This window comes from Epinephelus fuscoguttatus, linkage group LG7 (assembly GCF_011397635.1).
Source record: "Epinephelus fuscoguttatus linkage group LG7, E.fuscoguttatus.final_Chr_v1".
NCBI lineage: Eukaryota > Metazoa > Chordata > Actinopteri > Perciformes > Serranidae > Epinephelus > Epinephelus fuscoguttatus.
This window is the reverse complement of record NC_064758.1, coordinates 26,422,031-26,447,136: the sequence shown is the minus strand read 5'-3', so window position 1 is coordinate 26,447,136 and position 25,106 is coordinate 26,422,031. Positions and strand designations below refer to the sequence as shown.

The 25,106-nt window shown below is 42.3% G+C and overlaps 3 protein-coding genes across 4 annotated transcripts in view; all 3 read left to right on the top strand.

The window, feature by feature from the left end:
• The first annotated feature begins 98 nt into the window (after positions 1-98).
• Positions 99-11,904, top strand: apeh (acylaminoacyl-peptide hydrolase). The gene is made up of 23 exons (XM_049582493.1): positions 99-209; positions 693-822; positions 905-1,031; positions 1,124-1,211; positions 1,401-1,476; positions 1,822-1,913; positions 3,166-3,240; positions 3,367-3,504; positions 3,620-3,711; positions 3,819-3,859; positions 4,570-4,691; positions 4,854-4,914; positions 5,004-5,101; positions 5,272-5,323; positions 5,503-5,591; positions 7,297-7,435; positions 7,749-7,832; positions 8,333-8,413; positions 10,074-10,162; positions 10,520-10,710; positions 10,992-11,094; positions 11,191-11,297; positions 11,404-11,904. Exons 1-23 carry the CDS (start codon positions 198-200, stop codon positions 11,507-11,509), a joined length of 2,193 nt encoding a protein of 730 aa, XP_049438450.1. The 5' UTR covers positions 99-197; the 3' UTR covers positions 11,510-11,904.
• Positions 11,905-12,057: 153 nt separating this feature from the next.
• Positions 12,058-16,377, top strand: tlr9 (toll-like receptor 9). Its single transcript, XM_049582492.1, has 3 exons — positions 12,058-12,534; positions 12,810-15,782; positions 15,890-16,377. The coding sequence occupies exons 1-3, from the start codon at positions 12,532-12,534 to the stop codon at positions 16,094-16,096; spliced, it is 3,183 nt and encodes a 1,060-aa protein (XP_049438449.1). The 5' UTR covers positions 12,058-12,531; the 3' UTR covers positions 16,097-16,377.
• A 2,537-nt stretch (positions 16,378-18,914) lies between these two features.
• Positions 18,915-25,106, top strand: part of LOC125891967 (ERC protein 2-like) — a 187,722-nt gene continuing 181,530 nt past the window's right edge. The window contains exons 1-2 of one of the 2 annotated variants that reach the window (XM_049581599.1): positions 18,915-19,020; positions 21,100-22,227. In XM_049581599.1, the coding sequence (XP_049437556.1) occupies positions 21,373-22,227 (855 nt within the window). In that variant the 5' untranslated portion in view covers positions 18,915-19,020; positions 21,100-21,372. Of the gene's footprint in view, positions 19,021-19,365; positions 19,432-21,099; positions 22,228-25,106 lie in introns of those variants that run through there. The other variant, XM_049581600.1, reaches the window with a different exon arrangement.

Here is a 25,106-nt window from a genome sequence, read left to right as displayed (position 1 = left end):
TTATTAATAAATTCCCGTTTTTGGGCAAATTCAGTAACTGCTTATCAGGGGTTTTATTTTATTTGTTGAGCTGTAACAGGAAGCCGCAACAAGTCCCAACCATTTATTTTTAGTCAGCGTTTATACCGGAGCACACTCCTCCATTGTGCTCCCAAGTGCTTGACAGTTGCAGACTAGCGACACACACTGTCCTCACCATGGAGTCACAGGTATGATTAGACTTAATTACGTATTCTTTGTCTCTGAACTGATAACATGCCTTACAGAAATAAACCTCATGTAAGTGCTAATGTATAGCTGGCGTTAATTACGCTGTCATTATTTTTGGTAATAGCATAATTAACGTTAGCGTGTTTTCAAGTCAAGCTAGCAAACTGACTCTGGTTCGGTTGTTTGCCGTCAGCTGCTACAGGAAGTTCCTGGGCAAATTAAATCCGCCAAACACTGCTAAAAACAAACGAGCTAGCTCGCTTCGTTGCTTTGTTCATCGCGTAGCAGTCGCTTGATTAGGTTTCATACTGGAGTGGGTTGTTAATAAACTGACTTCTATTATTTTTAGCAAACTGTGTTAACTATACAAACTTGTTTGACGTGCTAGCTTCCCTAGCTAAGAAATGAATAGGGCATTGTTCGCCGCCGGACAGTTTGTATCACTGAAACGTGGTGTGAGTTATTCTGCTGCGTGTTGTCAGGTGATGACCAGCCCTGAGGAAATTGCCAGGCTCTACAGAGAACTCAGCCTATTTCCCTCTTTAAGCAGAGCAGATGTGGGACCTGTCATCACCTCTCAGTATGGAGGCAAATACAGCAACATCTACACAGGTAGACTCAGACGGTGCCACACTGAGATTATCAGATCTCTGTCTGTTCATTGATATTGATGGTTTTATGTTTATTTTTGCAGAATGGAGCCAGCGGGATCTGGACAGGAATGAGAATGTCAAGTTTTGCCGACAGTACATTGTGTTCCACGATGACAAGTCGGTGGTCTACTCTGGAGCCTCAGGGAACTGCACTGAGATCAAGGGAGAGTATGTAAACATTTTGTAATTAGACGCCATCATAGATTGTCTCCCACTGAGCAAACTGAAGAGTGTCTCATCAATATGTTTTGTCCTGTCAGGGTGCTAAGTAAGGATTCCCCTTCCGGCGAAATGAAGGCTGTTGTCAGAGAGTGTACAATCAAAGGAGAGGACAAACAGTTCCTGGAGGTGTGTTGCTGTCTTTCTGTGGACTCCCATAACTTGATACTTTTAATTGCCCCCCTGTGTGGTGTTCATCTGTGTCTCTGCTCTGCTTCGTTTTCCATTTGCAGCCTGTTTAATACCTCATGTGATGATGCATTTTGAACCTAACATCTTTGACTTCTCTCCTCTCCTGACCTCTTTGTGACCCTGCAGATCTGGAGCAAAAACATCAAGATGAAGAGCATCAATCTAACAGCCTTGAAGAAGCATGGCAAAGTCTATGAAGATGGTGAGTCAACTGTAAAAGGATATTTTGCCAATTTTCAACCAGGTCTGTGTCATTGCAGTGTGGGGAGTTGTCCGCCAGCCAAAATCCACCAATACGAAATGACATGTTTCTCAGCATCCTGCAGATTTTGTCTCACAGCACAGGCTGGGAGTTCACAGCTCTGTCAGCACTGGGAGGGGCCAAACACCGTTCATTTTCACATACTCCCCCCACCACGATGACACAGACCTGGTTGAAAATGGGAAAAGTATCCCTTTAAAATGTGCATGTTTTTTTTTTTTTTCAACCAGTTTCTTTGAAAATTGCCAGTCCAGGTGTTAATCACACTGTGTTTTGCATCCTTAGATCAGTTTGGCTGCTTGGTTTGGTCCCACTCAGAGACCCACCTCTTGTATGTGGCAGAAAAGAAGAGATCTAAGGCAGAGTCCTTCTTCCAGGTCTGTCAGCAAAACTGCATTTGAGGTTAAATCAGCACTGAATCACACAGGGCTGCATAGGCTGAAAATTTTGAACGTGAAGATTCTCCCAGATGTCATTGCTGGGAGTGTGGTCAGTACTGCACAGAGCATAGCAAACTGTAAGTCAAGGCAACTTTATCTTTATAGATTTAAAAAAAAATTGCCACAGGGGACTTTAACATCTGTCCAGCATGTGATACCCTCCATCCTCAGACCCTTGATTCACACAAAGAAAAACTAAGAAAAAAACTTTAAGTAGCTACATTGTGCACTTATTGCCTTGTTGTTTAGTGTTAGTTCATGTTACTAGTTATTCTTCATATCTCCATAAGGAACTGTTAGAAATTAAAACTAAAGCTTTAAAGGTATAGTTTGAATCTTTTGAAGCGGGGTTGTATGAGGAACTTGTTCATGGTTGGTGAATTACTTACATTACGTTGCAGTCAGCACACCCCAGTTTGGAGAAGCAGGCAAGAGTTCTGCCATGAAACCTAAACAATGTACTGAATCTAAACATATTTAGCCATTTAAAAGAAGTCCCACCCTAAGAAAATATCAAGAGGAATTTAAGTATACGCTATATTCAATATATTTTCACTGCTTTACCTTGCTGCAAATGCCCCCTCCAACAGGTGAACCATTAACAGCTTCATTGCCCTTTTATGCTGTCATCACAGCCACAGGAAGTTGCTCACAGCAAGGTAAAATGGTGAAAGTGTTCTTAATATAGCTTACACTTGATAATGATTTGTTTGTGCTAAAATGATTTTGTTGGTGACCCTCCGCCAGAGCTCACACACAAAAACCCCTTAGCTTAGTGGCAAAACAGCAGCTCCTGTGTTCATCAATGTTAAATTACTCTTTTTCTCAATGGAATCTAGCTTTAAAAGATAATGCACTTTGATGATACAAACTTATCTAGGCAGTGGACTAACAGCTTCAGCAGGTTTACACTCCAGACACACTCACCAAACCAGATCAAATATATCTCAAAGGTTGTTGCACACCCTTTTAAGGAAGCTTATCACTCAATCATAAAAAACTGCAATCAGGTACATTTTGCGAATGGTTTCATTTTAAATGCACCACAGGTATTTTCCATTTCCTTTTAGAAGCCCTATGTGATTCAGTGTTGATTGACCATTTACCTTAGATGGATAGGATTAATGCAATGACTTGGTTAGACTACTGGGTCGTAACGTGTCATTCTGTGTCTCATTATTTTTTGTAGACTGAATCATCAGAGTTGTCTCCAATTGGGGACGAGGAGGAGACCATCAGAGCTGAGAAAAAGGAGGCTGTAAAAGTGAATGCAATGAATACTTTTGAGACACACAAAAAAAATCACTATTCAAAGGTGTAATTTAACGTTCTTATATTGCATTTCTCTCAGTCTAAAGTTGTAGTGTTTTTGCTTTTTTTATTCCTGCAGGGGGAGCAGTTTGCCTTCCATGAGGACTGGGGAGAGGTAATGGTTGGTAAGAGCTGTCCAGTGCTGTGTGTTTTGGACATCGAGGGTGACAACGTTTCTGTGTTGGAGGGAGTGCCTGAATATATCTCACCTGGACAGGTTGGTACAGCAGTTAGTGCTGTGATGCATGTTTTTTGTGCACTTTCAGTGTGCTCACACCCTCTTATGTCTGCTCTTGCTCTCTCTTTGTTCTTTTGTTACTTTGTCTCTGCAGGCATTTTGGGCTCCAGGTGACACAGGCGTGGTGTTTGTAGGCTGGTGGCATGAGCCTTTCAGACTTGGCCTCAAGTACTGCCCCAACAGGAGGTGATTACTGTTCACACTGATCGAGGAGAAGACCTAACACAAGTCTCTCCTGTAAAGCTCATAGTACTAATTCTGCAAGGTATCCATGTCTCCCTTTTTTCTGTCAGGTCATCTTTGTTCTATGTGGACCTTACTGGTGGTAAATGTGGTAAGTGAATGCTTCTCTTCTGTTGTATTTATATGATATTTTAAACTAGCATAGCCACACCAATCAGCCACAACATTAAGACCATTGATCATCTCTTGAAAATGCAGTGTTCTGCTGTGACACCTTGGGCCCAAACATTCATGCGGATGCCACTTGACACTCACCACACACTCAAACACCATTGCAGATCAACGCCACACCACAAAAACTGCTCAGCACTGACCCAAGGAACTTGAAAAAGAGCTCAAAGCATCAACCTGGCCTCCAGATTCCCCCAGGCCTCCTTATATAGGACTTGGCACTGTCCTGTTGAGGCATGGACACAGGACCTCTGGGGGTGTTCTGTTGTGTCTGGCACAAGGGTGTTGGCGGCAGATGCTTTGAGTCCTGTGGGTTGCTAGGTGGGCGACCGACATGTTCCATGGGTGCTCCATCAGATTGGGATCCAGGGAGTTTTGAGGCCAGGTTGATGCTTTGAGCTCTTTGTCATGTTTGTCTCACTTACTGTTGTCTCATGTGCCGTTTGCCATGGTCTGCAACAGTATTTGGGTGGGTGATACCATGTCAAGTGGCATCAACATGTATGCAAGGATCCGAGGTTTCCCACACAATGTTATTGTGTTTTTTAATCTGTCAGTGGTTTTAATGCTGTGGCTGACCTGTGTAGACTAGTGTTCATGTGTATCGTGTTTGTTTGTTGTGCCCCACAGAGCAGCTGACATCAGGCACCAGTGCAGTGTGCTCCCCCAGGCTGAGCCCAGACCAGTGTCGGATTGTCTACCTTGAATTTTCTGTCTTTGGACCACACATGCACTGCAGCAGGCTCTGTATGGTAAGACAGAATGGAGCCTCTTTTTCTACAAAGGACACATCTACTTTTCCTTCCACATTTACACTATGCACCATCTTTGTGGTATAGATTTGTTGAAACAGAAATTAGTTAGATATATTTGTGCTCACATGCTTTCCTCTGTGCTTCCTCTTCTATTCCTAGTATGACTGGTATACCAAGAAGACCTCAGTGGTGGTGGATGTGGTAAAGAGACCAGGAGATGGTAAGGAATACTTGGTGGTCACACCATTGCACCTTTTCCATTACATGTCAAACTTAGTTGTGACCATTTGTGTCTGTGTGAATTTCCAGATGGCTTTACGGGTATCTACAGCTCGCAGTTGTCCCCTCAGTGCTGGTCAGCTGATAGTCAGCGTATTATCATTGCTTGTCCTCAGCGCAGCCGCAAGGTACAGTCAAATTCAGGGGAATGTCTTGCTATTAAAATAAAAATTAGACAATAATGGGTGACACTTTTCTGGTAAATGTATAGTTTCCAAATAAAAAGGTATTTAGACTTGGAATATTTTCATTATTCTTTACTTGGGGAGAAAAAGCTTTTATTGTCTTTCTCTTGTAGGACCTATTGATGGTGGATACAAGCACCGGGAGCATCGCCTCTCTGACTTCAAGTGAGTGACTGACAAATGTATCAGCCTTGGGGTTATTCACTTCAGGGTTTTCACAGTTTTGTGTACTGATGCTTGGTGTTGCCAGTCTGTAATAGGTAATTTGTTTACCGAATCAGTGTTGTGTGCTTGAACATGTTTACTTCAACCTGCGTCTAATGACGTTCTTTGTTCGCCTGTAGAGTCTGATGTTGGTAACTGGTGTCTGCTGAATATTGAGAGGGATCTGATGGTGGTCAGCTGCTCCTCTCCAAACTGCCCTCCAAGTCTGGTAGGATCAGTGGTCTTTATTTGAATAGTCACATTTTAATATATACAGTACAGGCCAAAAGTTTGGACACACCTTCTCATTCAATGCGTTTTCTTTATTTTCATGACTATTTACATTGTAGATTCTCACTGAAGGCATCAAAACTATGAATGAACACATGTGGAGTTATGTACTTAACAAAAAAAAGGTGAAAGAACTGAAAACATGTTTTATATTCTAGTTTCTTCAAAATAGCCACCCTTTGCTCTGATTACTGCTTTGCACACTCTTGGCATTCTCTCCATGAGCTTCAAGAGGTAGTCACCTGAAATGGTTTCCACTTCACAGGTGTGCCTTATCAGGGTTAATTAGTGGAATTTCTTGCTTTATCAATGGGGTTGGGACCATCAGTTGTGTTGTGCAGAAGTCAGGTTAATACACAGCCGACAGCCCTATTGGACAACTGTTAAAATTCATATTATGGCAAGAACCAATCAGCTAACTAAAGAAAAACGAGTGGCCATCATTACTTTAAGAAATGAAGGTCAGTCAGTCCGGAAAATTGCAAAAACTTTAAATGTGTCCCCAAGTGGAGTCGCAAAAACCATCAAGCGCTAAACTGGCACACATGAGGACCGACCAGGAAAGGAAGACCAAGAGTCACCTCTGCTTCTGAGGATAAGTTCATCTGAGTCACCAGCCTCAGAAATGGCAAGTTAACAGCAGCTCAGATCAGAGAGCAGATGAATGCCACACAGAGTTCTAGCAGCAGACCCATCTCTAGAACAACTGTTAAGAGGAGACTGCGCGAATCAGGCCTTCATGGTCAAATAGCTGCTAGGAAACCACTGCTAAGGGGAGGCAACAAGCAGAAGAGATTTGTTTGGGCCAAGAAACACAAGGAATGGACATTAGACCAGTGGAAATCTGTGCTTTGGTCTGATGAGTCCAAATTTGAGATCTTTGGTTCCAACCGCCGTGTCTTTGTGAGACGCAGAAAAGGTGAACGGATGGATTCCACATGCCTGGTTCCCACTGTGAAGCATGGAGGAGGAGGTGTGATGGTGTGGGGGTGTTTTGCTGGTGACACTGTTGGGGATTTATTCAAAATTGAAGGCACACTGAACCAGCATGGCTACCACAGCATCCTGCAGCGACATGCCATCCCATCCGGTTTGCGTTTAGTTGGACGATCATTTATTTTTCAACAGGACAATGACCCCAAACACACCTCCAGGCTGTGTAAGGGCTATTTGACCAAGAAGGAGAGTGATGGAGTGCTGCGGCAGATGACCTGGCCTCCACAGTCACCGGACCTGAACCCAATCGAGATGGTTTGGGGTGAGCTGGACCGCAGAGTGAAGGCAAAGGGGCCAACAAGTGCTAAACACCTCTGGGAACTCCTTCAAGACTGTTGGAAAACCATTTCAGGTGACTACCTCTTGAAGCTCATGGAGAGAATGCCAAGAGTGTGCAAAGCAGTAATCAGAGCAAAGGGTGGCTATTTTGAAGAAACTAGAATATAAAACATGTTTTCAGTTATTTCACCTTTTTTTGTTAAGTACATAACTCCACATGTGTTCATTCATAGTTTTGATGCCTTCAGTGAGAATCTACAATGTAAATAGTCATGAAAATAAAGAAAACGCATTGAATGAGAAGTGCACACTAAATATGGTGTTGCATTGACACCTTATGTCTGTGTCACCTCCTGCAATCTGTGCAGAGGGTGGGTTTCCTTCCGGCCAGGGATTCTCAGGAGGAAGTAGCGTGGATTACTTTGGAAGACTCTCAGGTGTTGCCAGATATTGATTGGCAGATCTTGACTTTCACCCCTCCACCAGAGCAGGACAACAGTCAATACCGTAAGAGTGACAAATTTTCATTTTAGTCAGTTAGTTTTAGAGTTCGAGCAGAGGGACTTAAAATTCAGTATTTTCCTGTTTTCGTCAAATGGTCGAATGCATGCAGTAGTAGGTAGGTAGTAACTGTAACTGTAAAATGACAGGCAGAGATTGAATAGAGTTTGCAGGAGGAGGCGTCTGAGGTGACTGGTTTTCTTTCATGTCGGGAAGAATAATTTTAGTAATAAGTTTAGTGAGGGTTTGGAAAGCGTTGGCTGCATAGAACACAACGTATGCAATCTTAATAGGACTAACAAATGTATCTTTATTCCAGCTGGCCTCGACTTTGAAGCTTTGCTGATCAAACCAAAGGAGGTTAAAGATGGAGTGAAGCTGCCTCTCATTGTCACTCCTCATGGTTGGTTGCTCTCATCATTGTTCTGAAGTCATTATTTGTTTTGTAGTGCAAACATAATGAACACTTAGGCAGTGTAACATAATTATTAATTGTTGCGCAGTATGAAGTTAATGTATTATACCCCCAAAAAGCTCAATTGATATTAGAAATGTTCCACATCGACAGAAACTACAAATAAATTCAGCACTGATTAATAGCACTCGATTGAATCTGTGGATTTGTTTCTGTTCAGTCAAGAGCTGCTGCTACTGATAAGATTTGCAATGCCAACAGTGGTTGCTATGACGACAGTGCCCGTAGTGGCAAACTGTTTAATCATACTCTCAAAATCAAGATTGGTCTTCAATAACAGTCCTGAGATGTGTCACATAATTTGATTCTGCAAGCAGTATGGTTTTTTGTGACAATTATGCCTCACGTCACTGAGTACATGTAGACGCAGGTAGCTTTTGATTCAAACGGTCAATCTGTGTTTTACATAACTTGTGTCATTCACGCAGGGGGTCCTCACTCAGTGTTTGTGGCTGAGTGGTCTCTGTCCGCATCTGTGCTGTGCAGGATGGGCTTTGCAACACTGCTGGGTATGTTTATATGTCACTGAGAAGTGGTTTCCTTAGCTTCTTTAAGACGCTTCACATTTTTCCCTATCTTGTGAACATTTAAAGAGCTCTCATGTACTTCACAGGCATAATCAATCATGACTTTGTGTTGCCTGATACATTTATCAGAGAGAAATTACTTCCACAGCAAAACTATTCCACTTAAGGGACTGCTGATGACTTCAAGTGTGCCTGCTTGAAACTTTTAGCCTAGTTGTCATGAATTGTGAGGCCATACTTGACACTCTACGGCCTGTAGTATGTGCAATTTCACCTACACCAGGGTCATTCAACTACAGATTCAACTAGGCCGGATTTTAAAACCAGAAAATGTGGATGGGCCAGTCATTTTCAGCAGCAGGCAACCTGTTGAAAACTTTTTTTAGTCACATACCAGACCAAGGAACATCACATAATGCAGAAACAGAATTAAAAAGAGCATTCAATGCAAAGAAGCATCACAAGTGACATTTACAGTAACTAATAACACACTCTCTCTCTACTAGCATCTCCCACTTCCTTCTTTCTCTCTCACACACGCACCCACACTCACGCATGCACACACGTCAATTCCTGACATTTTCCTTTTAAGTGTCAAGTTTTTAGGAGTATACACAGGATATAGTTTTATACTGTCTATGGCAGCAACAGAGTCACTATATAAACTCAAAGATATCTCACTGGAAACAAATCGAACATGTCAATAAAATGAATATTCCTCCTGACATCACAATACTGAGTAACGTTACTGTATGTAAGCATGAGGAACAGATACCAGTGTCAATCATTCATCCTGCCCCCCCCACTTGCGCAATGTGCTTGTTTCAACTGCGATTGTAAACCATAACGCGGTGAATGAGAGACTGCAGACAGGGCAGATTGAAATATGGCTTTCTACATGCTGAACAGGTGTTTTGCGTTTTACAGGCGAAGGTTTTATCGCTCTTACTTTTGGTAACAAGCGTATTTGTCATCAACTAGAGTAATCTTGAAGTTGTACTCCCTTCATCTGCACTGCTGTCTCTGTTTTGTCTGCATGTGTGTGGAGGAGGTCAGCATGTAGAATGCGACGAAGGAACCGATGACGGTGGAGGATATTAATACTACGGTCTTGATTAATTTTGCCCCAAGCTGTTTAATACTAGGTTAGTGCCGATCCCTAGCAGGGCCACTCGGAGGTTGCTTCTGGGCCAGATGTGGTCTTTGCCACTCAACTGTTGAGCATAACTGAATTAATAAATGCTATAAAGGCTACAAAAAGCATGTTTTCTTTCAAGATATTTTTGCCCAGGTCTCACCTGTTTGTCTTAAGCTCACTTTGATCATTTCCCGGGTACTGTCAGGTTTAATAAATTTCAAGTTCAAGATCCAATTCAAACATTTTTTATTGTAAATTTGCCCATATATATATATGTTTGCCTCTCACCTAGTATTAATGCCATACAATTTAAGAGCTAAAAGAAAGCTAAATTGGAATAATAATAATAATAATAATAATACAATAAAAACAATATATACAAGTAAAAATAGAAATAAAACTAAGCAGTATATATATATTAACTGTGTGTAAGTATACTTCACAATATCTAGCTCAGATACAGAGATGTTAATGTGTTTTAGTTTGTGTCTTTTCTTTACTCAGTGAACTATCGTGGCTCTATTGGGTACGGCCAGGACAATATCCTCTCATTACCTGGCAACGTTGGCACCCAGGACGTCAAAGATGTTCAAGTAAGATTAAAACATTGACAGAGTAACAAATGCTGTTTTTAAAATAATGATTATCAGGTTTTTTTGAAGTTAGTTTGAAGAGTTATCTTTTGCTCCCGCTGGTATACATGACTTCCAGTGTGGCTTTATGAATATATCTTGTTTATACTTTTAATTTAATTGGTTTCTGCATTTAGCTTAGGAGTTGCCATAGTTTCTGTTTGAGTCATGGCTCATGAAAGCAATAATTTCTTGGGGTTTTTTTTTTTTTTTTTTTTTTTTCTTTTCACTCTCCCAACTTCTGACGTTCACGTGTCTTGCTTACTTCTCTATCACAAATGTTCCCTAACAGTTTTCCCCTGTATTTCTTCCTGCCAGTTTGCTGTTGAAAGTGTTCTCAAAGGCGACGAGTTCGACACACAGAAAGTTGCAGTGTCTGGGGGCTCCCATGGTGGTTTCCTGGCCTTTCATCTGATTGGCCAGTACCCGGGGTTCTACAAGGCATGTGCGGCTCGCAACCCCGTCACCAATTTGGCCTCTATGGTCAGCACCACGGACATCCCAGACTGGTAAATATTAGTATGCACATTCTCACATTGTTGCCCACACTTGTTTACTGATTTTTGGTCTGTCAGTCACGCACAACCAGTCTTTGTTGTTTCATATCATTTGTACCCCTGACACTCCACTCTGACAGCAGCAAGTGGGATAAAGGGCATATGTTTGCCTTACTGTCGGGAAAGGAAGTGTTCAATAATGCACACCAACACTGCAGGAATAAAAGACCTCAAAGCCATTCAGTGAGGTTTTTTTTTGGCTTCCTGTTCATGTTTGATTGCGGTTTTTGCAGGTGCATGTTCGAGGCTGGCTACGACTACAGTACAGACTGTCTACCTGACCCTGTTGTTTGGGAACAGATGCTAAACAAGTCCCCAATTAAACACATCACACAGGTATTTTTGTGTTTGTCCTATGACTGTGCATGTGTGCATGTCACTTTGTTGGTGTTGTTACACAATGTAGTAACCCCAAATTATCTCTCAATTTAGGTACAGACACCAGTGTTGCTTGCCTTAGGGGAAGATGACAGGCGTGTACCCAGCCAGCAAGGAATTGAATATTACAGAGCTCTGAAAGCGAAGCAGGTTCCAGTCCGGTAAGCAGCTTGTCTGAGTAACACGTCACGTTGGTTACGTCATATATTCAATGCACAACGCCGCTTTTATTGTTTAATAACTAGAGTTCTGATGTGTGTTGTTTAGGTTGCTGTGGTACCCAGGGAATAATCACTCTCTCTCTAAGGTGGATGCTGAGTCTGATGGCTTTATGAACGTGGCTCTGTGGATAATTCAACACTTGTATCAGTGATGGTAAATATCAGATAAATCCAAGGCGGTATGCCATTGCTGTTGTAGGACACTACTGTGTGTAAGGGATGTTGTGCTCCTGTCTTCAGGGCAGTGTGAGGTCCAAGCCAAAGCCAAAGCATTAAAAGTGCTCTTCAACCAGAGTACACTTTGTATATGTGTCCTTTACTTGTAATCTATCTGTGGCTATGGCGGTTGCCACAACTACTTCCAAAAAGTGGATGGAGGAATAGTATGTTAACACAGCACTTGGATAAAAGCAGTTTTGATTCGTCAGAAATACATGGATGAACACATAAAATAAAGGGCTTTTCAGTGTGTAAGTTGTGTTTGTTTGAGGTCATACTAACAAAGGAGAATTTATTTCATAATAAATCTTTTCTCTGTTCACTGTTACGGTTTGTTTTTTTTTTTTTAAAAAATCAATGCTCTTTTAATTTCATGGATTTCATGATACAGTGCACTTAATAAAGTGATTGTGAAAACACTACCAATATGCGTTGAATGTTTGGATACCTGAGTGTTTTGTTCAGATTGAAAAAGGTTTGTGAAGCAGGTGAAGAAGTGGAATATTACTTCCTCATACCTTTTCTGTTGAACAGTTGTCAGGGGAAGAAATAAGGAAGTCAAATCATAAGTTTGTCTACCAGTAGATAAAAACCCCTTTTCTCTCTGCCCTTTCTGTCTCTACAGCCAGAAAAGGAAAGCATCGAGTCATTTTGACACTTCAAATACATTAACACGGTTGTTTTCTGGACAATACTTTTGAAGAAATCTTTTTTTAATTCAGTTTGAGGTGATCTCTGTATTTGCCACCCTTTATGATTTTGACTTAGATCATATGATTTGCATTGCATTGTTGTATATATGACCACATGCTTTCACTTCTGCATACAAGGATCCAGTTTCTCTTCACTGCAGCGACTTTCAGACACTGTATTTAATCTTCCCTCTCCCCACCTGGACTAAAGATCGCTTCATCTGGCTCCTGATGTGAATGTTAGGATACATGCTCTACCTGTCATGGTAAGTAGGATAACATTTTATACTGCAATCCAAACCGTACTCCCTGTCACTGTTAGGACATGATGTGCATGCTATACTCTATTATATGGACAGAAATGGCCAATTGGAATCGCTTAAAAAAGCTAAAGTAATCTCTTCAGTAGTTTGCAGCTGTTTTAACAGTATGTGATATTGGTGAAAATAAACTGAATGTGCTTAATTTTGTTTCTTTTGTCTGCTTAGACTTCATCTTCTCAATCATAAGAAACAACTGATTTGATTTTTTTTGTTTTCAGGCTATGCTGAAAAGTATCCTCATCCTTTGCCAGTTTCTGCCATTAGTGATGACCATAAATACCATCTTTTTTCCATGTGACACTGATAAGAATACCACCAAAGTAGACTGTTCCGACAGACCACTCAAGCGTGTCCCCTCCATCAAGTCTACCACTGTAGAGTCACTCGATTTAAGTCGAACAAAGATCCAGTATGTGGCAGTGCGTGCTTTCTCAGGCGTCCCAAACCTTCGCACTCTGAAAATGATAGGGAATTGTCAACCTGGTCAGCTGAGATCTTTGGAGGACCGCTTATGCAAACTGGAGATACATCATGATGCATTCAAGTGTCTATCAAAGCTGAATTTTTTGAATCTGTCAGGAAACAGCCTCATCTCTATTCCCCAGTTACCTGAAAACCTGACGGTCCTTGACCTACGGAATAATCACATCTTCCAAATTAACCAGCCTTTAAACACTCCTCACCTCAAAGAGCTCTACCTCACCAAGAACTGCTTTTATGCAAACCCTTGCGGCCAGTCCTTTTACATCGACGAGAGCGTTTTCAGAGAGCTCTCTGAACTCAAAAGCCTTACCTTAGGGTATAATAATTTCACAGCTATCCCTAAAGGGTTGCCACTCTCACTGGAACGTTTGGATTTAAGAGAGAATACAATCACAGAGGTCTTGGATGGAGCATTTGCCAACTTGACTCTCCTCAAGTATTTGAATTTGGAGTGGAATTGCCAGCGTTGTGACCATGCAGCCAGGCCCTGCTTTCCTTGCCCAAATAATAAACCCCTACAACTACATTCAAACTCATTCTATGCTGAGAACAGCTCAATCACCTTCCTAAGCTTGAGAGGAAACTCTCTGAGAACATTTCCAATGGGTATTTTCCAACCTTTAAAGAATTTAAAGGGTTTGGACCTCTCTGACAACCTCCTGGCACATGCTTTGCATAATGGCACCTTCTTTGCAGAGCTGGAAGGTCTCACTTGGATTAGCCTTATCTATAACTACGAACCATTGACGACATTTCCGAAACTGAGCCTCTCCCCACATATTGGCAAAATGACTCATCTTTGTTATCTTCTTCTAAGTGGTAACTTTTTCCATGAGCTCTCCAGCGAGAGCTTCAATACTTTGTCCAAACTTCAGAACCTAAGGACACTAGAACTAAGAATGAATTTCATCAATGCTTTTAACTTGACATCTCTGAAACGGTTACCGTTTCTTACTGATATTGACCTCTCCCAAAACATGCTTAATTTCCTTCCGTGCTGCTCGGGTCCGTCAGCTGAGTTTGTGGCACAAGAAAGCTGTCAGAACCAGAACTTGTTTACCCATGATTTTTCTAACCCACACGTTATGTCAATAGATCGAAAAGCTACATCTGGTAATGATATCTGGGAATCCAACCAATCAAACAGGCTAGAAATGGGGGAGGACGATGTGTTACAATTTAAATCATTATTGGACTTTAAAAACGATTTCTGCAGCCGTAAACTTACATTTGACCTGTCTCAAAATGACATTCTGTCTCTAAACAAAGAGGTGTTTGTAGGCATGGAAGATGTTGTTTGTTTAGACCTTTCCTTCAATTACATGAGCCAAGCATTAAAGGGTGGGCTGTTTGCTAACATGAAAAAATTAGTTTTTCTTAATTTGTCATACAATAGACTTGATTTTTATTATAGAGAAGCTTTCAGTGAGCTTAATTCCACTCTGAAAGTTTTAGACGTTGGCAACAATGAATTTCACTTTAAAATGAAGGGCATGGGTCATCGATTTGAGTTCCTTCAAAATCTGACAAACCTGGAAGTTCTCAGCCTGGCAAACAACAACATTGGGGTGCGAATAGATCAACAGTTGATTAGCAGCTCTCTGAAGTACCTCTACTTCTATGGGAATAACCTGGACATCATGTGGATGTCTGATAACAACAGGTACACTCAGTTCTTCCAAAACCTGACAGCCCTCACCTACCTTGACATCTCTGACAATAATCTGATGTCAATCTCACCAGAAGTGTTTTGCAGCTTCCCAGAAAGCCTTGAGACCCTTATTATCAGCGACAATCAGCTGAAGTATTTCCCGTGGCAAAACATCTCAGTGCTTAGCAATTTATGTCATCTGAACCTCAGTCAAAACAAACTCTATTACTTGCCCAATAAGGTCATAGGATTTGGAGCAAATTTTTCTCTCTTGGACCTCAGTCACAATCGCTTTAGTGTTATTCCTGAGATGTTCTTCAGTAAGGTGGAATCCCTACGGTACCTGTATCTCAGCCACAATCAGATCAAAGTGTTAAGCCGTCAGTTTCTCCCTGCCCCCTTTAAAGATGGTAGTGCTCTGCAGAAACTCACCCTGCATGCCAACCCCTTTAAATGCGACTGCAATACATCTTGGTTTGCGGACTTTCTGCGTAATACTTCGATACAGATTCCTTATCTCACCACACATATACACTGTGATTACCCAGAGTCCCAGCAGGGCATGAGCATACTGTCTATGGACCAGCATTCCTGCCAGGACATATATGGTAGCTTAGCGTTCCTCATCTGTTCCTTCTTGGCTGTGACATTCACTGTTCTGCCCCTACTGAAGCATCTCTATGGCTGGGATCTGTGGTATTGCTTACAAGTACTTTGGGCAGGACATAAGGGCTACTCCCAGCTGGCTGGTAGTGATTCGCAACACCACTATGATGCTTTTGTAGTGTTTGACACCAGTAACCAGGCTGTGAGGGACTGGGTCTACAATGAGTTAACTGTCAATCTGGAGAATTCAGGGCACAGGAGATTTTGTCTCTGTTTGGAGGAGAGGGACTGGGTTCCTGGGGTCTCATGTATCGACAATCTGCATAACGCCGTGTACAGCAGTGTGAAGACGGTGTTTGTGCTGTCCAGCGGTGCCACCGGTGGTGAGACAGTGAACGGTGTGATCCGTCAGGCTTTCTTCATGGTGCAGCAGCGACTTCTGGACGAGAAGGTGAGTAAAATTGAACTTTTTATTCTCACGTGCATTTTGTGGGTGTGATTCATATCCCGTTGTAGCCATGTTTTCACAACACAAAATGATCTCTGTGTCCATTTAAGGTGGATGCAGCTATGCTGGTTCTTTTGGATGAGATGTTTCCCAAACTGAAGTACCTACAGCTGAGGAAACGGCTGTGCAAAAAGTCTGTGTTGTCCTGGCCGAGAAACCCAAGGGCCCAACCCCTTTTCTGGAACCGAATGAGAATGGCATTGTCATCAGATAACCTCAAATTCTATGACAATAACATGAGTGAAAGTTTCATCTGACTTTCTTTTAACTGCTGATAGAGAGCACATTTTGACAATTGTATCATATACATACGTAATTGTACTTGGTTGATGTTTTTAATATGCACCGTTTTTATAGATTAAGATATCACCAGTCTTTTGTGTTCTGTAAATATTTTATTTTTCAATATTGTGTTCTGTTGTTTTCTGTTTTTTCTTTGATACTTGTTTGCTTTGCCCGGGAAGGGTCATGTCGCTATTGTGGGCTACAAAGTTAATTAAGACACTGTATATTGTACATAGACATTGAGACATTGATAGTAGGCTACATAAATAATCTTGACTTGATTTCACTTGAGTTGCTTGATTTCATGAGTATTACAAATGAATACTGTAGTGTGCTTGTATAGAAAACCCCCCCACCCCCAGTATGGAAATTTCACTTCTCTTTTGTTAGATGTCGAGAGGAAATGAAACTGATTATTATTTATTGCACGTCAGGGACAACTAACAACTGCTATCTGCTGCATTCATGCAAAGTAAGAAGTCACCCACCTTTTCTCTAGAAATTTAAGAGGAACACTTGGGACAGATCTATTGTGTAGTTACAGGAATTTACAAAGCAAGGCAGCCAAGTAAAAGTCTGCAGGCTGATAACCAGAGTAGGAGATTCAAAGTGACAGATGTGCAGGCAAAAATATTAAACATAACAAAATATTAATACAAGACCTGCTGCCCGAGCAGTGGGTGTTCCACTGTACACCTGTTTTAACCTGTGGGCTGGGATCTTCATTTAATGCTCTGTCTCATGGCCTGGGATTTCCATTGACAAACTGCAACTCTTTTCTGAGAGTGAAACCTCTGACCTGAAACGGTTATTTTTACGCATTTTCTGCTGAGTTATTTTGAGCAAACTGAACAGTTTCATTCTCCTAGTAACCTGTTAAGTCTTTAAGCATGCCAAAACTAACAGACTTTTCTCACAGCAGATATTTTGACTTGTCATAGTAGGAGAAGCATAGGTGTTACTAGGGTCGTAGCACCAAATTCTGGGCCCTATGCATAAGCCATCTCTGGGGGCCTTCCTCACTTGATCCATGTCTCCCCCAGGTACGTAGGGATTTCCCCCCACAAAGTCACTTTCTTTTCTTTCTTTCTTCCTTCTTGTTTGGCACCCCAATTTCCCTTTCTTGGGGAAAGACGTGACAGTGGATGTTAATGCCCCGCCACTGCATTTAGAGACTAATCCTAGCAGGGTGGACTAAGCCAGTTTGTGCCTTTAAGTGGGTAGAGGGGCCTCAGAGAGCTTTCACAATAGTCCCCATTTCCACCAAGTAGTACAGTACGGTTACAGTAGTAGTACAGTACTGTGGAGAGTTATATTAGTAGACTGTAACTATAAAATGAAAGGATTCAGGAGTCAGAGAATTAACTTGGTTCACTGGGCCAAATGCCAGTGACTTTTAGGTGGAACTTGTAATGTTACTTAATGCAGGAGTTCACACTGTGAATCCATCAGCACACCTTTGACCATTTCCTGTCTCTCTTGGATGACATAGACTTTTAGTAATGAGTGGATCTTCAAGCATTTAAAATTACATATTAATTTCGACCGGATTACGTGAACTGCATATATCCCAATCCTCAAAAAAGCATTGCGGAGCGTCGTTCCTGTGGGCTCCAGCAACACTTAATCCCCAAGCTTGCCTGAGAAGGACTAAATGCACAAACCTGCTATTTTTACATATCGCATGGAGAGAGACTCTCACTGCAGCCTGTTTTATTTTGTTCTACTTCTTCTACTTCATGTTCCACCTTAAAAGTTGCCGGCAGTCGGCCCAGTGAATTAAGTTATTTTTTTTGCGACTACAGCTGCTACATGAGACAGCAAAATATCCTTTCATCTTATAGTTACAGTTTACTAATAAAACTCTCCACAGTATGAACAGTGGTTACATGAGCTTCAAAACCAGTCACAACTCAGCCCTGAGCAGAGTGACTGTCTGCTGTTGACCAATCAACAGACTGCAGTGTTCACAGCTCCACCTTTTAGTACCAGATCTGTGTGCTAGGTACCCCAACAGAGGGGGACCAAAAATGGGGACGGTATGGAAGGGATCCATTGGTACCATCCACAACTTTTCACAGTGGAAACAGAAAGCGTACTGAACTGAACTGAACCGTACCGTACTGCTCGGTGGAAACAGGGCTAAAGCGGATCAAGGGTCTAGGTGCCATATTTGAAGGCTTAGTTTTGGCTCCAAAGGTACCATACTGAAAGTGTTGGTGGAAACAGGTATTATTTGTCAACACAAAGTTCAGTTTTTCATCTGATTTATTGCTCTAGTTTTAATTTTGTTATGGCACTAATTACTTGGAAATCAAAAACTGCAAACAAAGCCAGGCTTCTCAAGGGCACCTGCTCACTGAGGCCCTGGCTAATCGGTTATAATCACGTGCAAGCAAACATACAGGATACAAGGAACCGGAAGCAGGTAAATGGAATTTAGCCATCATTAATTTCCCTTTTTACAACTGTATTATTCTTACTGTGACATGTCATAATGCGTATTGTGGCTTTATCCAATTATGTGGTGTCATTTTACTTTAGTTCTCCAGTCTCTACATCATCATCATCATTATCATTATTATTATTATTATTATTATTATTTATTTAAAAAAAAAAATGGGTGTAGGCTAGGTAAGACCTTGCAACCATGCCCACCTGACGCTTGTAGGTGTATGGAAAAAAAAAAGAAGAGAGAAACCCTCCCATCACTGCTGTTCGCGCTGCCCCACCACGCCGCGTAGGTCGCGCACGCGCCAGCTTGGGAGAGCGCGCCCACGCGGACCCGATGGCAGGACAGGTCATGAGAGAGCTGAGCCGATGAGATCATGGAGCCTGCGCCGAGGTCGGACAGGGTGCTGTTGGGACTTGACGGTGATGGAGAGGTACCCGTCCGGTAAGCTGGAGCACACGTCGCGTGCACACCTGGACTCCGTGGCATCCTTTGACAACATGATTGAAACAAAATGAAACTGTGCTTCCAGTTTGTGCGGCAGATTAATTATTATGTAAGGTACTAGCTCGAAGTCATGTAGCCGTGTGCATATGAGCAAGAAACTAATCCTTCATGCCGTGGTCGTAGTAGAGTTATTCGGGCGTCTGTGTCCGGGCTGCGTAGTCACATGCACGGCGACCGTTCCACCCGTGCCACCCGCCACAGATAGTGCAGTCTACTTTATAGTTTGTGCGCCAGGGTGGCCGCTTGTTGAGCTGTTTGAAGGTAAATGTTACAACGAGTTAACGCTGCTGCAGTTTGGGTGGTGACTCGAGTTTTGTCTTCGCGGCAACAGCTGGCTGCCAACTCAAAGTAAGTGCAGATGCGCGAGGCGAGGCGAGGCGAGGTGAGGCGAGACGTTTCCTACTTTTGGCGTTTTATTTTTGTGTTTTTCATCAGTCCTTCTTTGTCTTTGTTCTGTATATCAGTATATTTTTTTAACAAGGAGATATACAGCTGCGTAAACTTGGCGCGTGCCCTTCGAAACTAACCAGTTACACTGACCTCCATCTTAACGCAAAGTATATCTGGTATCTGTGCTCAAAGCTTCAGGAGCACGTTTGCAATTTTCTCTTTTCAAATGGTTTAGACACACTTATCTTTGTGGTTTTATTTTAATCATTATCACTGATTTTTTTTTTACAAGTATAAATGCACAGTTTGAGGAGCAACATTAAACATGGACTCTATGGCTCCATTACTGGCACATAAAGCTGAATTCATTGTCTCCAACAATGATGGATAAGGGATTGACAGCTATGTTATGACTGACAAGCAGACTTAGCCAATCTCTCAGTTGCATCCTGTGCAGTGACTCAAAGCACCCAATCCTCTTGGATTAGAGGAGGGATTATGATTTGGATTTGCCTCTGCTTTGCAGACAGACCCCAATATCTGGTCCATCATGCACTCGGTTGTGCTTACTCTGATTTCCTGGTGATATACCTGCTTGTATTAATGCACGGCTCTTTGCCTCTAAAGCACCAAATGACCTGATAGTGTGTATGACATAAACACAGTGTAATACTGACTGTATTCTAATATGGGCACAGTTTCAACATGCTTATGTCCATTTTTAGTCGAATCCTGAGGTACCTGTAAAGTCTGACAGTGTGCTTAGCAACTGCCTGAGAGGGATGCCACATAATAAAGACCAGTCCTCCAATTCTTTTCCAGACCTGATTATTAGTTTTAGAGTCCATGTGCTTTATGGCGGTAGAATGAGTACTGTCCATGGTGCTGAAATGTTCATGCTGCTCCTGCTTCCTGTTTCTGTTTCATTTACTGTGGTGACTGCGGCTGGGAAAGCCATTCTGTACATGGTTAAAGAGACATTGTCTTACTGTCCTGTGGACAGACGGTCTTGCGTACTTCCCACAGCTCTGAGCTCTGCCCACACTTGATTAGCAGAGGCAGAGCTTTTTAGTTGATCAAGATCTGGTGCCTTTCAGTACTTGATTGGCCAAACCTGAGCAGGGAAAGAAGATGAACAGTGGGTGCAAGGATGGAAACCACTGCACTCGATCGAGCATATGATCGTGATGCATCATAATAAATATTTGTAGCTGCTTCTATGGGTTATACAGTGCAACAAATTGTGATATTAACTCTTTTAAGTCTATAAGCCATGAGCCATGAAGGGTGTACTAGTGAAGAGAATATTAGCATTGCTGGTCAGATTTGTAGGCAGATAGTCCCTGATTTTAATCATAATTCTGCTGGTTTTAAATTGTTTTTTTGTATCATTATTAAGGCAAATTTCTTTTACAGGTGCTTGTGTTTAGACCACATTTGAAGAGTTTTAAATGTCTTGTTAAAGCAGAAAAAGGTTTTGGAGGAAAAAAACTGTTTATATTGCTCAAAGTAAAGCAATAGTCTAGTAAAACCATAACCAGCCTATGAACCATAGTTATGTGTGATATATATTTTTTAAAATGATTAATCTTTCTTAAAATGTTTGTCCTTGTTTTGCCCGTCTAGAATCCATGATGTCCTGTACTGTAGCTGAAACCGCAAGACCTCTGGCCTGTGTGTCTGGGAGCCCTCTAGCCAACAGTCACTGCCATTTTCTTCTAATAGGACTTGATGAGACTCAAGCCCTAAACAATCAGGAATGGACAGGTGAAAACTGAGAGGCCGAGAGGTGGCCTTTATTCTAAACCTTGGTATTTCCTCTGGTTCCGCACAGGGACATGAAAATATTTCCACGCTTAGCAGTTTCTTCTCAGACGTCCACTTTTGCCATATAAAAAAATGCCTTTAAACATTAGAGCCAAGCCTGCGCAGAGCAAGCTGTCTGCTGGCGCAAAGAGTAGCGGGCACACTGATGGCAGCACATCCCATTCACGCTTTTCCAGATCCCCCAAACAGGGGAAAGGCAAACAGGCTGCGAGCTCTGCGCCAGGCTCCCGCTCGGGGCTCGAACCAGGCTCCGTGTCAGGGGGTGTGCCTGCTCCAGTGCCGAAACTGGCTGGAGGTCAAGGGTCGGTGTCGAGGCCAGGTCCGAAGATCAAACCTGGCCAGGCAGCAGCAGACAAGGGAGCGACTCGTGGTTCAGCGACAGCTCCGGGGGGGAAAACCCTGTCTATGGAAAACATCCAGTCACTGAGTGCTGCCTATGCCACTTCAGGCACCATGTACCCCTGTGAGCGAGACTCCTTGGAACCCTCTGGTGGGTACCCTAAAGGCACCATGACGCTGGGCAGGAGCACCAGCCGCTCATCATACACTAACCGAACAACAGCCATGGGCAGCACCCCTAACATCACCTCCTCTGGGCTACATCACCAGTCAGACCCCTATGGAGACCAAACCTTGCATCCTGGAAGGACTTCCAGTCTGCGGCGCCAGTCTGGGAGACACACACAGGCACTGGATTCGGCTGGACGGGGAGAGGCTCCGTCATTTGACCTCCAGTCTCAGCTGAGGGAGCTGCAGAGGGAGAATGAAAACCTGCGGAGAGAGCTGGATGTAGGGAGGGGCCCTAGCATGAACAATGTCAACTTCTGGAGCCCAGATGTGAAAAGAGACAAGGGGGTGAGGCGGGAGGAGGGAGCGAGGACCTCAGTTCTGAAGGACCAGTACAGGACCAACCAAGAGGATTTGCAGGTGAGAAAAAAATTTGTTTCAAAAATGATACATTTCCACTTTTATATTTCCACAATGATTAAATGGCTGTCAGCAAAACACAAGCAATTTCATCTGAACAGCTTCAGGATTTAATACTTAACACCAGCAAATCTGTATTAAATCTCTTTTAGGAAACCAAACTCTTTGATTTGTCTGCTCACACATCACATTCAGACTTTTTTTTTTTGCTGTTGACCCACCCATCTCCTCTGCTCATCATACCTCTCACATCACACCTTTTGTTCCTGTCTTCAAGGTTGCATAGAAAAGGCTTGTGTGCGGTTCATTTATAAAGATGCTTGCGAAGCTCGGTGCTGTCGGTGTTTCCATGGGAACGTGCCCTAGTGGCAGCCATTCAGCAGTGTTAGTCAGCTTCTAAAAAAACTCACAGCTACTCCTGAAGGGATAGTGACCAGTCTGTCCTGTGCCACCTCTCCCTGGAGTCCGTCCCACTCAGTCTGAGGCACCATCATCCATCTCTCTGTCTCACTGCGTAACTACTGTATATCTGTTCTTTCTTTGTGTGTCGTCCTTCTGTTTTCTGTCTTGCCAGCCTTCTGTTTCTCCATTTGCCCGTGTGGCGTTTAACTTCCTTGTGTGTCTGTGTTTGGCGGGTGGAAACATAGAAGCGTTTCTCTTGAGATACAAGACATACTTCATCTTCCCATAGCATTATAAAGCTTGTGCAGTGTCTATTGAATCTCTTTATTGCCCTCTCTTGCTCCCCGTCTCTCACACATAACATGCATGCAAAAACTTTAATCATATCTGCGCTCCTCTTCCATCTGACTGACTGCTCCCTCTTGTAACCAAGGAGCCACCTCTGCATTTGTATTTATAGCTTTTTCATCTCACATTGCCATACAGTGTGAGGACACTGTGACATACACACCCACACATGCACACACTTTTCCTGTGATTTTATTATAATAAAAACTAAATAAAGTTTGAAAATTAATACAGAATAACTTTGTTCCCTCAGGAACTGTTGTGCAGCTTTATTTAGTTTAAGGCTGCCTTCAACAGAGTTGTATGCTAAAATTTTAGGAAGATCTTCCTTTACCACTGATTGTTCTCTTCTTTAAAGGGACAGTTACACTCAAAATCAGTAGTGCCTGTAGTGCTAGCAAGTCTAGATTGTTTTGATGTGAGTTGCAGAGTATTGAAGATATCGGCCGTAGAGCCGTCTGCCTTCTCTTGAATATAATGAAACTAGGCGGATTGTCTGATACATTTAAAAACTCAACAGCGATGTCTCTTTCCAGAAATCATTTCCCAGTTACTCAAGATAATCCACAGACCTTGTTGTGAGCAGTTTCATGTAGGGAACTATTTTCTTTCTACCAAACTACACCCACCAACTGTATCACTGCGCAGAAGGAAATGTGCATCTGTTCATGGTCGACAACTCTCTCGACAGCACAAGGTGTAAACATTAATGGCGTCCTCCTCGCTTAAGCTGTAATGTTAGCTAGCTTAGTGGTGCTAGGTGAGCTAACAGTAGATGCACGCTTCCTTCTGTGTGGTGATACTGCTGGCAGGTGTAGTTTGGTAGAAAGTTCCAACTAGGGCCTAGTTTTTAACATCATACGAAAAATTCATATTGTAATGCTCGTGATATTTAGGCTTGTTGACATATTGATGTACTTGATGTCAGCATGGCTGAGAGTGAAATTATTACCGACTCCGCAGTGGTTCCTAAAAGATGAGCAGCTTCAGGAGTAAACTGTGGCGTCCTGAATGTTTCATGAACAGCCCCGGACTTCTCAGACTCTTTAAGCAAGTTACCGCTCAGAGGGAACTCATTTGGCGGCTCCTCTGGCAGCAGCACAGCGTCTCTCCCTATCCTTTCTCGCCATGTGCACATGTGAGTTGGTGTTATCAAGTGATTGTGTCATAAACCTTTGGTAAAGTAAAACCTACGTGGCTCTCGCGACTCGACAAAAAATGACATATATGTGAATGTTGAATTTTTATCGTAGCATGACACACAGGTCACAGGTTACATCGTCATGATTAGAGGAATCAGATTAAAAAAACAACTCAATCATTAGGATTTTGCTAAAACAAGGAAATCACCTGTTGATTGATATATATAGATCGCAGGGGACATTTGTTTGTAACTGGGAGCTGTTTAAATTTGTAATTTGTGGTAGATTTTAATTTGTTGAACTATTAATGTTGTTTACTAACTAAAGAAATGAGAAATCATTTTAGTTTAGTTTTTACTGAATATTTGAAGGCAAACTGTAAAATTATATCACTTATTTGTTGCAATTCTATTTTCTTGAATTAATAATAGAATATTTTATTTTAACTAATACCCTGAAATATGGTGGTATTATTTTAGGGCCAGGTCATGATTTCTGAAAAAAGACTTTACTTTCGAGTTTGCGTGATTATTTTTTTCGGCACTTTGAGCCCCACAAGCCGAGTGCCATTTAGTTCAGTTAAACTGTGGAGAAGGCAGACGTCTCTGTGGCCTACATCTCCAACACACTGCAACTCACACTAAAAAAAATCCAGATTGATTAATAGCACCACAGGTTAAAAGGAAAAATATGTAAGAGAAAATCATACGCAGAGTCAACTCACTTACATGTGCAGAAAAAACTACACACTTTTACCTCCTACAAAATGCCAGAGAGGCTTCAGTAAGGCTTATACACATACGATTGTGTCTTTGGCCTTAACATTCTCATGTATGAGGCATTACAATGAAGCAGGACAGTCAGTGTTACCAGCCTCTGTGTGTCTGCAGGCACTTAGCCCTGTGTGTGATAGATGGATGTGTTCGTGTCTATTCTGCTCCTTCAGGTGACAGACTCACTCAGCTAGTGTATTATTTTTTTTCAAGT